The sequence below is a fragment of the Muscardinus avellanarius genome, assembly GCF_963383645.1.
Source record: "Muscardinus avellanarius genome assembly, chromosome: 21".
NCBI lineage: Eukaryota > Metazoa > Chordata > Mammalia > Rodentia > Gliridae > Muscardinus > Muscardinus avellanarius.
Window position 1 is genome coordinate 24,157,172 of NC_137807.1, and position 15,400 is coordinate 24,172,571.

Below are 15,400 nucleotides of genomic sequence, written 5' to 3' on the forward strand. Positions count from 1 at the left end.
CTCACTAAGTAGCTGAGGCTTGCCGGGAACCCACCATCCTCCTGTCTCAGCCTCCTGTGTCCTGGGATTACAAGCGTGCGCCACCACACCGCACCAGCTTCTGGACTTCAACCCTGACCCTGCCAGGAGCCCTGGCAGCCCAGCCCCGCTGCCCTGTCACCTTCAGCTTCCGCTTGGTCTCCTCCGAGACGCTGCCTCTGGGAGAGAGCAGGGTCGGGGTGGGCGGTGTGACGGTGATCTCGGGGGGGAACTTGGTGGTGGCCACGGGGATCACCAGCTTTGGCATGTTGGGCAGGAGGCGGGACTTGGCCTTGCCTGGATGGCCCTCGGGTGGCATGGCGGCCCCACTGCTGGGCACCTTGGCGCTGGCGGCTGTGGGGGAGACCTTGGGTTGAGTTCGCTTGTCGCCCCCTCCCCTGCTTGGGACCCGGTTTCCCCTCTGGCAGGCAGACCTCTGAGCACCTCGGCCCACTGTGGTAGCCCTGGCGCAGGCCATCGGGCCTCCCTGGTCAGCTTTGGCCCTGGGCCCGGGGCACTGGGACTGTATGGACTGCATCATGCACAAACCGCCATGCCCCGCAAACGCTCAGACACACGTTCTGTTGGCTTTAAGGCTGGGGGACAGCACAAAGGCCCAGGGATGGTCACTCTGTGAGGGACAGTCACTGAGCCACCCTGTAGCCGTCCCCAGGATGCGAGGGGCTTTCTGCTCAGAGCCAGAGGCAGCAAGGCGGCTGCAGGAGCGGCAGGGGCTGTGGGAGCTGGGAGGGACCGCTGGTCTGGCAGGCGTCCACATTCCAACACAGCCCATGGCTTTAAAAGGCGCGGGGCCTACACTGAGCCCAAGCCTGGTCCCGCAGGCTGGCGCCAGGTCCTGCCGTCCCGAGTGGCGTGTGGGCGGCCCAGCCAGGAGAAGTCCCCGAGGAGGAGCCTGCCTGGGTAGCGTGGCCAATGGGAACTGGCCGCACAGAAGCTGGGCTGAGCTGTCCCAGCTGCCCGGGGGCCGCTGGGCCTACCCGCACTCGGCCCCTACCTTGGCCAAGCCAGGGGCACCAGGTGGCCTGGCCCCTCCCGCCCCTCCCTGCCATGGGAGCCCACGCCGGCTGCGCCTGCTGGCCTTACCTGGGCTGCAGGTGGGCTCAGGGCCCGTCTGGGGTGCGGCCTCCGCTGGCCAGCAGTGCGGCTCTGCCGGGGGGCCCGTGGGGGCAGCCTTTCCCTGCTGACTGCGCCGTGGGTCCTGCGGTGGGAAGCCCATGCCCTCCGCCACTCCTGCCAGCTCTTCTCCCTCTGTGGGGACACAGGCCAGCTGCACGCCATGTCTTCACCCTGCCTGCCCACCCGCCCCACAGGATGTGGCCTCCCTGGGGCACCTGAGCTCGGGACACACAGCGGGAAGCGAGGCCAGAGTGGGGCAGCGTCTCCACGGGCAATGAACCCCACAGAGGGCATCTGCAGGCCTGGAAGGTCTCCCTGCCCTGGGTGGTGCTGTCTGTACCTGGCCCGGTAGGGCTCATGCCCAGGCCGCATGGCCACGGAGCGAGGTGGGCGCCTGAGACGTCTCCTCTGTCCTCCGGCTCGCAGGAGGAGCAGTGAGAGCCGAGGCCACCGGAGCCCCAGCCACCCAGCCCAGACTCCCGCCAGGCCTGGCCACTCCTTCCTGGCACAGGGCAGCGACCGGGAATGGGCCTCAGCTGTGCCAAGATGGGCCCAAGGGGCATCGGCCGCACCAGTGGCCGCCAGCCAGGCTGTTACTCAGCACCAGCGTGCTGCTCGCTCAGGGCTGGGGCCTCAGCACACCGCCACGGTCCCCACCTCACAGCCCAGGGTCATCCCCCAGGAGCGCCATCCCTCTTGGTCCGGTAGGCAGGCGTGAGCGCGCCTGGGACAATGGTGGGCCCCGAAGCAGAGGGCTGAGCCACCATGCCTGCCCGGGGTCCACAGAGCTGCAGGCAGCCGGGCTCGCTCCACCGTGTGCCGGACAAGCCACATCTACAGCCCAACTCGAGGGTGGGGAGGGCGGCTCAGAAGGCCAGCACCCCTGCAGGCAGGACAGCAGGGGCCCTGGCCGCCCTCCTGAGCGGCTCTGGGAGGCGCGGAGGGTAGGCACCTGCTTTCCCGCTGATACCAATCTGTGGGGCCTGGCTGCGGTGAGCAGGCCGGGCACACCCTGGGCAGGGCCTGAGGCCACAGGACAGGTGGAGGTGGCCCGGGTGTGGCCAGGTGTCGGGGCAGCTACTTCCCTCAGGACTAACAGTGACCGTAGGTGACCGTTCACCTGCCCCCGGCCCGACTTCTCAGGGCGCCACCAGGAGAGGGAGTGGTGCCCAAGAGACTCTGGACACCTGGGGAGATGCCCCCTTACCAGGGCTATCCTGGCCCCGAGGCAGGGGACCTGCAGGGAAGGCTGTCTCCAGCCCCGGGAGCCTCCTGTTCGGCTTGGGGAGCAGGTGCCCAGACACAGGCCTGCCGGTTCCCACCGCTCCCGTCCTGGGAGGCTCTGGGCTTGGCTGGGATTCTCCCTGCCCTCCTGGGACCCGCATGAGCTCACCACTCCCACCCCCTCAGCCCTGTCTCGTGCAGTCCCCGCCTCGCCCCCGCCCTGGACGGTCCAGTGACCTGAGGGAGACAGACTCTGTGCTGGAGAGCTAGCTCTACACAAAACAGGCCCGTGCCGGGTGTGGAGTGCACACCTGTACACCCAAATACTTGGGAGGCCAAGACAGGAAGATCATAGCTTCAAGGCCAGCCTCAATAACTCAGCGAGGCCCCCAGCAACCTAGTGAGACCCCATTTCACAATATAAAAGTAAAAAGGGCTGGGTATGTGGCTCAGGCAAAATGCCCCTGGGTTCAATCTCCAGTCTCCTCCCCGCTAAAAAAACCCCACCAAAACCCTAAAAGAATAATAATAATAAAGGTCCTGCTGGGTACGGTGGCACATATCTGAGTACTCGGGCAACTGAGACAGGAGGGCCCCAGGTTCAAAGCTCGCCCCCCCAGTTTATGAGGCCCTTAGGAATTAAGCAAGACCCTATTTTCAAATAAAAAATAAAATACAGCTGGGGGTGTAGCTCAGAGGCAGAATGCCCCTAGGTCCAATCAATCCCCAGCACCACAAAGCAGAAGAGAGCAGGGCTTGGTGGGGCGGCCCGGAAGACGAGGAGCCCGAGGGAGGCACAGGACGACGCGCTGGGCTCGCTGCTGTGCACCTGAGGGCGGCCAGGCTCCCCGGGGAGGCAGACCCACCGCCTGGGGCGGCACCCGAGGAGCCGTGCGGGGTGGCCCTGGCCGCTGCTCAGGCCCGCCCACCCACACACCTGCGGGCAGGCCACACTATCGCAGTGGCCTGTCACCCTAAAGGTGCCCACCCCACTGGAGCCAGCCCCTCTGCTGAGGGCCTTCTCTGTTCTAAAGGCTTGGGGGGGTGTGTCTGTCCCAGCCTGCCCCCCATGCCACTCCAGAAAGCTACGGGGCTTCCCGCGTGCCCGGGGCCCCAGGAGGCTCCTGTGCCAGCCTGCGCTCACACAGGTTCTCAGCTGAGGGCCGTTCCCAACTCAGGCTCATTCAAGAGTTCCACTCTAAGGCCGGGCGTCTTAGACACTCACGTGACACCCTGAGCCTTAGACACTCATGTGACACCGGGGACAAATGTCAGCACCTAGTGAGCGGGATGGGGCTGAGTGGGAGGGCTCCCAACCGCAGCCTCCACCAGGGCATCAGGGCCTGGAGGTCTCAGGCCGGCCTCTCTGCGGCCCCCAACTGCGGGACTGCGACAGAGAATGGGCGCGCCTTCGGGATGGCCGGGTCATGGGCCGGCAGGTGCCTGGGAGGGAGGCCGTGGACACAGGGGACCACTAGCCAGACGTCCTTGTCCCGTCATGGGGCCTTCAGAGGCCTGGGGGCACACCAGTTCCGTGCTGGCGTGCACCCCACGGACAGTGCTGGCCCTTTCCCTGCTCTCGCCGGCCCACTGGCTGCCCCAGGGCCCTCCCAGGAGCAGCCCTGGCCTGCTGGCGGGAGCGGCTGGCCCTGTGGGGCCCCACAAGCCCACCTGCCTGGCCCCTCCCTCAGACTTGCCGTCCACCTGTCTCGCCCGTGGAGGCGTGGAGGGCCTGGGAAGAGTGAGGCCAAGGCTGCTGGCCTTGCAGCGGCTCCTCCTGGTGTGCGGGGACACGCCATCTGCCACGCGGGTGCTTGAGGCTCTGGAGGGGAAGGCCCCACGGTGGTGCCTGACCTCCCCTCCTCACCACGCTTCACAGATAGGGAGACCGAGGCACTGAGGGTTGGGGTCAGAGATGGCTGTGTACACCATTGCTGACTGGTGGCAGAGGCTGATGGCTAGACCAGCAGCCACCTGCCCCCAGGAGAGGGGACACCCCTCCTCCCCTGGCCACGCTCTCCACACTGGGGGCAGGACTTGCGGATGGTCAGTGCCTGGCCTGGCTGGCACCATCGGCTGTGGGGACCTCATGCCAGCGGGCTTACTGGGGTGGGACTCACCTGGGCCCAGACAGGCCATGCCGGGGGCGCCCTCAGGCCTGTGTGGCTGGGGAGGCCCAGGGTCCTTGGACAGGTCTGGGGTGGAGGTTGATCCTGAGGCAGGGCAGCTGAGAATAGCCGTGGTGGCAGCCAGCGCAGGACGGGGCTTGGCGTGGACGTCGCTGGGCCGCTGGACGGCGTCAGCGGGCACAGGGTCAGGTGCTGTGGGGGCAGGTGCTGCAGGAAAGAAGTTCTCTCGGCTGTCCTTGGGGTGCTTGGGGGTGGTGGGCATGTCCCCCGAGGCCTGTGAGGACAGAGGAGGGGTGAGGACGGCCCGCTGGCCTGCTGAGCCCACGTGGCCCCACCGCACATGGCCCGATGCAGTCCTATGAGACGCCCATCTGGACCAAGGATGCACATGGCCTGACGGTACCACTCTGTGCCCACGACGCTGCCAGTAAGGACCAGACACACCGCAAGGCTGGGACAGGAGGATCGCAGTCCATGGCCGGCCTCAGCTACTTAGTGAGGTCTTTTGCAACTTAGTGAGACCCTGTTTCAAAATGAAGAATAAAAAACAGGACTGGGGTATAGCTTGGAGGTAGAATGTCCCTGGGTTTAATCCCTAGTGACACACACACACACACACACGCCAGAAACAAGCCGGGAGTGGTGGCGCACGCTTGTAACCCCAGTATTTGGGAGGCTGAGATAGGAGGATTGCAGTTCTCGGCCAGTCTCAGCTACTTAGTGAGGCTCTTTGCAATTTAGCGAGATCCTGTTTCAAAATAAAGAATAAAAATAATAGGGCTGGTGGAGAAGCTTGGAGGTGGAATGCCCTTGGGATACCCCCCCCCACACACACACGTCAGAAACAAAGTGCGTATAGTAGTGCCCATTGCAAATCCTTCGAGGCCTGGGCAACTTGGTAAGATCCTATCTCAAAAAAAAAAAAAAAAAAAAGGCAAAAGTATTTGGGAGCTGGGACAGGAGGATCACGGTTCAGACAGCCTCATCTACTTGGTGAGACCCGGTTTCAAAATAAAGAATAAAAAATAGGGCTAGGGCTGAGGGTATAGCTTTGGAGGTAGAATGCTCCTGAGTTCCATCCCCAGTACTGAAAAAAATGAAAAAGAAAAAGAAAGAAAGAAAGAAAAGAGAGGGCGTGGAGGAGCCAGGCGTGGTGGCACACACCTATAATCCCAGTGTTTGGGAGACTGAGATGAGGATTGCAGGTTCAAGGTCAGTCTCAGCAACTTAGTGAGACCTTGCTTCAAGATAGAAATAAAATCGGGCTGGGGGTGTAGCTCATAGGTAGGATGCCCTGTGTTCTATCCCCAGTATCACAAGAAAGTGGAGGACGGGGTGTACCTGCAGCAGAACACTTGTCTGGCAGGTACAGGGCCTGGCTTCCACCCCCTGTACCATCAAGAAGGAAAAAGAAAGCAAGGACCAGCCCTTGCCCTTCCGAGTGGCCACTGCCCCGTTGTCCAGCAGAGGGGACAGGAGGCGCCCAGGGGGCTGGGCTCAGGACACCCTGCCCCACAGAGCAGGAGGCTGCGGCGGGCCTGGGGGAGGCCAGGCCCGTGCTGTGTACTTTGGCTGGCGGGTGGGGGTGCAAATGGCCAGGGGCTCTGGCCCTGCCTACGCCCACTCCACGTGCCCCATGTAGACCACAGCCGGCTTCGACAGGGTGTGCCCCCAGCTTCCGCAGGCCTAGGGCAGGGGCTGTGGCCCGATAGCCCACTCTCACTGAGAGGAGGCCCACTAGCCAGCTGCTGGGGTCTTTGGGACCAGGTGGCCCAGGGCAATCGGGCCAAGCCATAGCAAACCATGGCCCTCTGACCTGCAGGCTCTCCAGAATTTAGAGGGGCTGGACTTGCTCCATCCGCCAGCCTCCCTGCCCCTGAGTTTAGACCCCACCTCCTCAGTCGCCAGCACCCTCCTGGGTCGCCAGACCTGCCCACTGGCCTTCCCAGGGAAGCCTAGTCCCACTACTCCTCAAACACAGCCTCAAACACGGTCCGATGCCTGCCAGGCCCCCATATTTGCTGGCCATAGCACTCCCTGACTGGTCCCCTGGGCTCCCCACACACCGGCGGGGACCCAGACCTTCACGCCTCCTTCCTCCTTCCCTCCCAAGAGTCCCAGACTCAACACCAACCCCAGCTCCACTGCTCTGGGCACTTCCAAAGAGGGGCCTCCCCACTCCATACTGGCTGGCCCCGCCCACCCTGCCTCGCTCTGGGGGGCCCTGGCCCCCACACCTGCTGGCCCCGCCTTGCTCTGGGGGGCCCTGGCCCCCCACGCCAGCTGTGTTCTCATCAGCCTGGCTCTCGTGTTTCTCCACCTCTGTCCAAAGGGGACCTCCCCAGGTGGGGCAGCCGGCTGCCTTGGGAAAAGACAGCCAAGGCAGGGAGGGGCCGGAGAGTCAGGATCTGGGCCACGTGATGGCTTCACTGTGGGTGACGCCCGCCGGCAGGCTGGGATGGGCTCACCTGTCTCTGAGCAGCAGCCCCGAGGTGCACTTGACAGAACTTCACAGCCTGCTCCAGGGCGGCCTCCTCGTCCACCTGCACAAGGAGATGCAGGAGGTCAGAGCTGTCCAGCCTCCTCCCAGCCCCGTCCTTTAGCACCGAGCAGCCGAGGGCGCTGCCCATGCCCGGGCAGCGGGTCCTCATCTCCCAGGCGGAGGCGCAGCCCGGGAGCCGTGGCAGGACTGGACGTGGACCACTCGGCTGCGCCAAGCTGGTTTCTGGGTGAGGGATTTCTGTCTTCAAGGACTGCTGAGGGGACCCAGACACCAACAATTCCTCAAAGTGGCCCGAGGCCCGGTGGCCTGTAGGAGGCCTCTGACAGGGCACCTTCCCAGCTAGAGCCTGTCCAGCCAGCGGCCAGGATGGAGAGCTGAGATGGGAGTGGGTGAGGCCTTTGTAAGGAGACAGACACAGAGGAGCGTAGGCTCAAGAACAGCCTCAGGGAACCCTGTTTCCAAATAAAAAGCAAAATAGAGCTGGGGCGGTGGCGCACGCTTGTAATCCTAGCACTCGGGAGGCTGAGACAGGAGGATCGCGGTTCACAGGCAGCCTCAGCTACTAAGTAAGGTCCTTTGCAATTCAGTGAGACCCGTTTTCAAACTAAAGAATAAAATAATAGGGCTGGGGAGTGTAGCTCGGAAGTCAAATGCCCCTGGGTTCTAAACCCAGTACTGCAAAAAGAAAAAGAAGAAAAAAAAAGGAAAAAAAAATCAGGCTGAGTGAGTAATTTAGAGGCAGAATGCCTCTAGGTTCAATATGCAGTACCAGAAAAAAAAAAAAATAGAAATAGAAATAGGGCTAGAGGTGTACCTCAGAGGCAGAAAGCCCCAGGGCTCAATCCCTAGTACCACACACACAAAAAAAACCAAATAAGTAAATAAACAAAGAGAAGCAGGCTTAGCGAGGAGAGGCTCCCCGGCGGCACGGCCACCTCTATCGCGGCGGCGTGGCGTTCCCGTTCTGCATCTCAACTCGCTTTCCTTCTCCTCTAAGGCGGAAGTCACACTTGAAAATCGCTGTCCTTCTGGCTCTAGGAACATACTGCCTGCTCACTGTAGAAAACGTCAAAACCCGTCAAAACCCAGCCGTCCTGCCGCACCTGCTTGATGAGCATGTAGGTCTCCGACATGACGCTCTCGATGCGGCCCAGGTCGTAGGCCAGGCCCTTCTGGCCCTGCTGCCACACGCGGTAGGCGTCCAGCAGGAGCGTCTTGCCCGGCTCCGTGTCCTCCAGCAGCTTCCTCTTGCGGCTGGGCCGCAGGGGCGGCTCCTCAGAGTGGCCGGCGCCCCTAGCCCCCACGGAGGTGACAGGTGCGGCGCTGGCGGGTGCGGCCGGTGTGAATGGGGCAGGCTGCTGCCGGGCGCTGATGCTCAGCTCCTCCAGGGACAACTCCGCCGGGCGGCTCTCGGGACCCCGGTCCCTCGGGGGCCGGCCTGGCAGCTGGGGCAACGTCCGCTCCAAGTCTGGGCGGAGAATGGCACTTCCGCCGGTGTCCATGGGCTCAGGGGGCCCCGCCCGAGGGCTCTCCTTGTCCCTCCGCTCCCCGCCCTGGTCTGCCCCGTCTCCTGAGTCCATGGCTGCAGGCCGGTGGTTGAGGGGACCTGTTCTGGCGGCTGGTTCGGGCCCTGGCCCTGAGCCATCAGCCAGTGGGGGCCGCTTGGCGTGAGGGAGGCTCTCCTGGCCGTCTTCGGGGCTGGCCTTGTGTGAGACATCAATGGTCATCCTGGATCCGGGGAGGCCACAAGCCTTGGGCCCTGGACGTTCTGACCCCTGTGGGGAACCAAGATAACACACTGGGTGTCCTCTCCTGCCCAAGCCCACTCCGGCCACCTGCCCGGTGACCCACACCGTGCCAGTCACTGGGAGAGGACGCTGGGCCAGAGACCTGCCCTCCTAGGCGACGCTGGCTGCCCACGGCCCTCTCCTGTGTGCTCCTGAGTCACAAGCCTGGCCCGAGCTGGGCTGGCACCTCCTAGTTCTCCTCTTGGTGATGAGCCTCAGGGTGTGAGGGAAAGGGACCAGCCTGGGGCCACCATGTGTGCCTGCACCTGAGAGCGTGTGGCCTGGTGTGGGTGGCGAGGACTCCTGGGTCGGGGCACCACCCTGATCCGCTGCATCAAGTCCCAGCCAGCCCTAGTGGACACAGCCCCCAGGCCCTGCCCGCTAGACGGGTTCTTAAGCTCGGGGGCCGGGGGTGCAGAGCTGTGAAATGCTGCTCTGCTTCTCTGTTGGGAGGATGTAGAAAGGAAGGTGCGCACAGAGCTTGCCTCGTCGGCTGCAGGGCAGCCCAGGGCCTGGACTCGGCGGGGCAGTCCAGGGGTGTGCTGGGGTCTAAGGGCCAGTGTGACCCCGGTCCGGGCGGGCCTTCCCTGGCCGGGGCCAGGGGCAGGCGGGGACACGGGACTGTCCTGAGGGTTGGGGCGGGGTCGTACCTCTGCAAGCTCACTTAGGGTGTCCTCCAGCACCTTCACAGTCAGGACAAAGGCCCGCTGCGCCAGGACCTGGCGGTCAGCATCTCGCAGATACTTCCTGCGGTCACACGGGGCGGACAGAAAAGGCACCACAGTCGGGACACCACAGCACTTCTGGGTGACAGCCCAGTGTCCTCAGCTCTAGGAACATCTTTCTGGACCCCATCTGCTGCGGCCTGCCCCCCAGAAGTGTCCCTTGAGCCCCGCCCGCCACACTCAATGGGTCTCTGACTTGGGCCCAGCTGGGGAGGGGCTGGATGGTTCCTTTAGGCCCCAGCTGGAGGCCCCGGAGCAGTGGTACGCCACCTGGGACCTCAAAGGTGAATGAGGCCATGAGAAGGTGGGCAGTACAGGCACAAGGGACCCCGCAGCCAGGCCACACACGCGCCGTGCTTCCAAGGACCTGACGCAAGCCCTGTGTGTGGCAGCCGCGGTGCCTGGTCCTCCTGTCTGTCCCATCCACTGGCCCAGAGACCCCTGGCTCCCACTGAGGCCTGGCTCCCGGCCCCCCACCCGGTCTGATTGGCATGGCTCGACCTGGGCCTGTCTCCTCCAGGGAGTGCCTGAGGGGAGCTGGGCATGGACGTCAGGTGCGGTGGGAGCTGTGCTGGCCCCGGGGTGCCTGGGGCGCAGATCTGGACCGCCCAGCGGCTCACTCACTTGCCCTGATCCGGGGTCCGCTGCAGCATGGAGAACACCTTCAGCAGGGTGCTGTGGTCCCGGAGCTGGGCCAGCACGGTGAGCAGCAGCACGATGGAGCGGTTCATGTGCCAGGCGAAGCTGCCCGGCCTGTCGATCTCGTCCACGGGGATCCGCCAGATGCCCTGCGGGCCGGGCGGGCGGTGAGCCTCGGGGACACTGCCGCCCGGGAGCCTGCCCCAAGCCAGAGGCACACCGCCCGCCCGCTTGGGGGCTCCAGGGATCTTCCTCCACTCCACGCGAGGGATGGAGGTGCAGCCACCTCTTCTCACCCCTCATCACCGGCGGCACAGGACACACGCAGACCCGCAGCCGCCTCCCACGGGCCGCGTCGCACCAGTCTACTGGACCTGTCCTCTGTGGCAGCACTTGGGCCGACCCAGCTGTGACCAGTTCCCTCTCTAGATGGAAGCCTAAGGGGGCCGTGGGGGCGCCCTGGCAGCTGTGGTAGCAGCCCCACCCTGCACACTCCTTCCCCAGCAGAACCGAGAATCCCCCCCACACCCGGTGTGCCCAGGCCAGTCAGCTAGAGACAGGCTCCTCCTCCGACTTGCGGGGTACTGGGCACCCTCTGCCATTGCCAGTTGGCAAACCTGGTTCCCTGCTGGTTCCTGAGGACTAGCACGGCAGCTGACCAGCACTGGGGCTCAGTCAGAGTACAGGGGCCTAGTCCAGATGCCCTGGGATCTGGGGGATCCCTGCAGCCAGCCCGTCGGGCAAGTCCTGCCTGGAAAGAGCCCCGGTTGCCATGACATCCTGAGCACAGGGCCTGGACCACGGCAGGCTGCAGTACGGGCTTCGGGGACACAGCAGGTGCCAGAGCCCTGTTCCTGTGTGGGGGGGGTCTGCTTCTTGTTCACATGCCTGCACAGACCCTATGCGAGCAGTCCTGAGGGAAGCCAGGGCACCCCCAGCCTCGTTCATGCCGTGACAGGGAGGACCCGCTGGGCAGGCCTGGGGACTGTGGAAACCAGCATCCCTTTCCACCCCAGGGGCGTGGGGCCACCCAGGGCAGCAGACGCCATGCTGTCTTCTTGGGATGCAGTCTTGCAGCAGCTCATAAGGGCTCACCATAGAGGCACGGAGCACGCCCGGGCAGCCGTTGCGCTTTGGGGAGGCAGGGCCCTAGCTGCCCCTCCAATGGCCAAGAGCCTGAGTGGGCCTGCCAGGCCGAGTGTGCGGCAAGAGAAGGGTCTGGCCCCCTGGCGGGCACCTCACAGGCCCCCAAGTCCTTAGACAGCCACCCTGGAGACCAGGGCTCGCTCATCAGCCTCAGGGCCGCCACCACCTGCGCTGACCTCTACCGCTCTTCTCTGTACCAGATGAGAGGGAGGAGCCCAAGGCCCACCGCGAGGGAGATCTGGGGGGCTCCCCCTGCCCCGGGTCTCATTCTCTGGAGGGCAAAGGGAGGGACACATCCTGTCCCAGAGAGGGCCAGAGCGAGCAGGATCTCAGAAGATAACCTGGCTTCTTGTGCAGAGCCTTGCTCTGGCTCAGGTCGGCACCCTTCAAGCAACTGGGGACGGGAACGGGTCCCCTGCCATGAATCAAGAGCTGCACTTGCCCCTGAGCCGCGTTCCAGGGGTGTGTGCCTGTGTGGGTGGGGGGCCAGCGCTCCTAGTCCCTTCCAGAAGGGAGGGGGCGTAGCTCAGAGGTAGAACGCCCTCTCCGTGGGTCTCTGCCACTGGCGGCACGGCGGGCTGCAGGCCCTCTTGTGCCAGCAGGAGGACCCGGATGCTAGCCGTGTGGCTCCCTGCCTCCCTTCCGTTCCTCCCATAGCACGCCCTGATGCTGGGAAGGACAGGAGATCCACTCCACCAGGCAGCGAGTCCACGGGAAGCAGCAGGGAGCTGGGCTGTTGCGAAGCGGCCCGGGGCCCGCGACAGGCCGCGAGTTCCCCGTGCTGGTTCACTGGCATCTCGAGTGGCGCTGACAGCCACCCGCCCCTGCACGTCCGGCTGGCTGGAGAGCCGTGTGCCTCCATTCTGCGCTTATGCATTCACGTGCCGCAGCGAGGGGCTGCGGAGTTTATCTGCCACGGAGTGCCTTCCCCAGGAACGGGTCTCCTACTCCACAGGCTGGGCCCTGGGCCCTTCGGGGACTCACCAGCGGTGAGTTCAGGATCCCGGCCGGCTCCTGCCTCTCCTCGCCTCAGTACGGGGCTGTGGGAGGATGGGGTGGCTACCAGGCTGGCCTTTGGGGACGGCTGGCCCGCGAGAGCAGCACCACCAGGCAGAGTGGGGAGCAAGCTAAGGACCCGGCTCCCGTGCCCGGCTTCAGGCTGCCTGGACCTAGCCTCCCGCACGCCCTGCCTGTGGAGGTTCTGGAGCCCCCTGGAGCGAGCCAGAGTGTTGGAGAGGTGCAGGGAATGGCACCCGATGTGCCAAGTCGTCTCACCAGGGCTGCACATGGGAGGCGGCAGGAGGCCAGGCGGCGCGCACAGGGAGGCGGCGGGCGTGGGGATTGTGCTGGGCGAGCGGAGGGGTGTAGGCAGCAGTGCCGGTTGGGAGCAGGTGGAGAGAGGCCAGGACGGGTGCTGGCACTCCCATAGGACCAAAGGACAGGCCGAGTGCAATGGCGGACCTGAGAGCTGGAGCCGGGAGCCTCCCGCCCTTCGCCTGGCTGCTCTCTGGTACCCTGCTCGGCCCCGCGGACGTCCTCTCCCACCTCCACAGGCTGTGGGCTTCCCGACGGCGGTGTGGTCAGATAACGCTTGCTCGGGGCGCTGTGGGCAGCCTCGGAGCACTTAAGAACAGCGGGCTGGAGCTCCAGGCTCCTCTCGCACGCCGAGGGCTGCATCCCGGGCATCCCAGCCCCCACCTCCCGCCCCTCAGCGCGGTCTGGGCGCCCTGATGGCAGATGAGGTCACCAAGCCAGACGCTAACAACCTGAATAATTGATGGAGGTCCAGACTAGGCTGCGGCTCCAGAGTCCCCAGGCCTCCCCGCGGCCCGCCCACTGCTCTGAAGGCCAGGGGTTCCAGAAGCTGCTCCCTGCCCTGGGGCGAACTGGGGGCTGGGGTACAGTGCCATGGTTTGGGGGTCCACGAAGCCTCTGGACAGCTGGAGACGAGGCTGCCAGGGCAGCCTGTGCTGGTGCCCTTGGATGCACCATCCCCTCACCAAGGGGCTGGGAAGCAAGAGCCCGGGCCTGGCGGGGAGCTGGTGAGGCCCTGATGTCCGCTCAGGGCACCTAGGGAGCCGACAGGCAGCGGTGGCTCCCGCTGGCGTGGGACATGCTCCTGGCCGCAGCTGCCTGGGCGCCCAGCTCGCGGTGGCTCCCATCTGCTGGGGTGTGGGGGAGCTTCCTCTCGGTAGGGTGCAGTCTCCCTTTCTCCACGCTCCAGCCTGGCTGCCAGCCATACTCCCCACCCAGGGCCTCACTGGGCAGGAGAGCTCGCCACGCACACTCCTGGACCCCTGGCTGTCTTCGGGCAGCTGGGGACCTCTCCTCTCGAGTCAGCGGCCCAAGGCCACAGATTCAAACAGACCCACCGGCACAGTCCAGGCCGCTCCAGGACCCACTCCACCCACTACCCTAGCTGACCTTGTCTCTCAGTCACGGGTCTGGCTACAGCCTCTGCCACTCCCAGGGTCCAGGCTCCGGGGACCCCCAGGAAAACAAGTGCCCTGGCGGGGTCAGGAGGGAAGAGTGGGCAGAGGGAGCGGCTTCTCAGACTGGGGCAGCCCCTTTCCCAAGGAGGGGCACCAAGTCCAAGCGACCTGCTCAAGGCTGCCGAGTGGCCCCAAAGTGGGACCGGAGGTCAGGCTCCTCCACGCGGGTCCTCTCCTGCACCCTCACTCACAAAGGAACAAGTTGACAGCAGAACCCACTTTACAGAGTTTTACAGAGGTGGGGACGGAGGTCTGGAGGCCACTTATCACTCAAGCAGTGCCAAGGCCCCTAAGGATGGGGTGGCAGTAGGGGCCAATGTGCCCCGCCAGCACCACACGTGCTTCAGAGGGTCCTAATCAAGCCGTTGTGACCCCGTTATGGGCGTGACCTCCAGCTGCCCCTTGCTGCCAGCCCCACAGGACTTGGCTATGACCCTGTTCTCTGCTCTTCCATGCACGGGGTGCCAGGTAGAGGCAGGAGGGCGGAATGGGGGCTGACCATGCCTGGAAACACCCAGCCAGAGGCCTGGGTGCCCCACTGCCAGGGTACCGAGGAGGGAGAGGCCCTGATGCGCCGACAGAGCTCTGGGGAGAGCCAGGGTACTGGCTAGACAAGAACACAGGTGGCAGCTTCCCCGTCTCCAAGGCCCGGGGCCACTTGGGCACTGTCCACAGGGTTGCCCCTCGCTCTTTGGTTACTAGCACTGGGGGTAGAACCCAGAGACATTCTACCTCTGAGCTACATGCTTGGTCCTATTTTATGTTTTAGTTTAAAACAGGGTCTCTCTCAGTTGCCGAGGCTGTCCTCGAACCTACGATCTTCTTGTCTCAGCCTCCCAAGTACTGGGATTACAGGTGTCAGCACCACCCGGCTTGTCCCTAGCTCTTGACATCAGCAGCCAGTCCGTGGGCCTTAGAGCTCTGGATGAACAGCTGCATGCCGCGGCCCCAGACTCCGGCTGCTCAGGAGTGGGAGGACGGGCACAGCAGCAAGGTCGTGTCCCTCGCATGCCACCACCCTGTGGCCGAGCCTGGCCCAGGGCAGGGCGCTCATGACCTGGGGGCGAGATGAAGTCTCGGGGGAACTGCCGTGGGCCCTGTGGAAGGGGAGCTTGTCCACAGGAGAGAGGCCGAGACAGGAGAATCGCAGATTCAAAGCCAGCCTCAACAACATAGCGAGGCTGTTTCCAAATAAGAAAAATCAGCCGGGCGTGGTGGCGCACACTTGTAATCCCCGCGCTTGGGAGGCTGAGACAGGAGGATGGCACAGGTTCAAAGTCAGCCTCAGCTACTTAGTGAGGCCCTGAGCAACCGAGTGAGACCCTGTTTCAAAATAAAACATAAAATAGGTCTGGGAGTACAGCCTGGAGGTAGAAAGCCCCTGGGTTCCACCCCCAGTACCACAAAAAGAAAAGAAAAAAAATCGGGCTGGGGGTGTAGCTTGGAGATGGAATGCCTCTAGGTTCAAGCCCTGGTGCTGCCCTCCCCCACAAGAGCACAGAACACTCGACCCAGAGCGCAGTGGGCTCCTGGCGGGCCCCTGGCCAGGTGAGTGCTGACTCAGTGTTCAGAGCAGGTGGCCTGGAGCATGCTGGCATCC

The 15,400-nt window shown here is 64.2% G+C and overlaps 1 protein-coding gene across 1 annotated transcript in view; it reads right to left on the reverse strand.

Moving 5' to 3' along the window:
• The window catches only part of CABIN1 (calcineurin binding protein 1), a gene marked incomplete at both ends in the record, with an annotated part of 94,046 nt that overhangs the window by 714 nt on the left and 77,932 nt on the right, over window positions 1-15,400 (reverse strand). Inside the window, 7 exons of the mRNA XM_080717818.1 lie at window positions 161-372; window positions 1,123-1,287; window positions 4,500-4,782; window positions 6,977-7,051; window positions 8,115-8,786; window positions 9,449-9,545; window positions 10,148-10,311. Of these exons, the coding sequence (XP_080573944.1) occupies window positions 161-372; window positions 1,123-1,287; window positions 4,500-4,782; window positions 6,977-7,051; window positions 8,115-8,786; window positions 9,449-9,545; window positions 10,148-10,311 (1,668 nt within the window). The remainder of the gene's footprint in view (window positions 1-160; window positions 373-1,122; window positions 1,288-4,499; window positions 4,783-6,976; window positions 7,052-8,114; window positions 8,787-9,448; window positions 9,546-10,147; window positions 10,312-15,400) is intronic.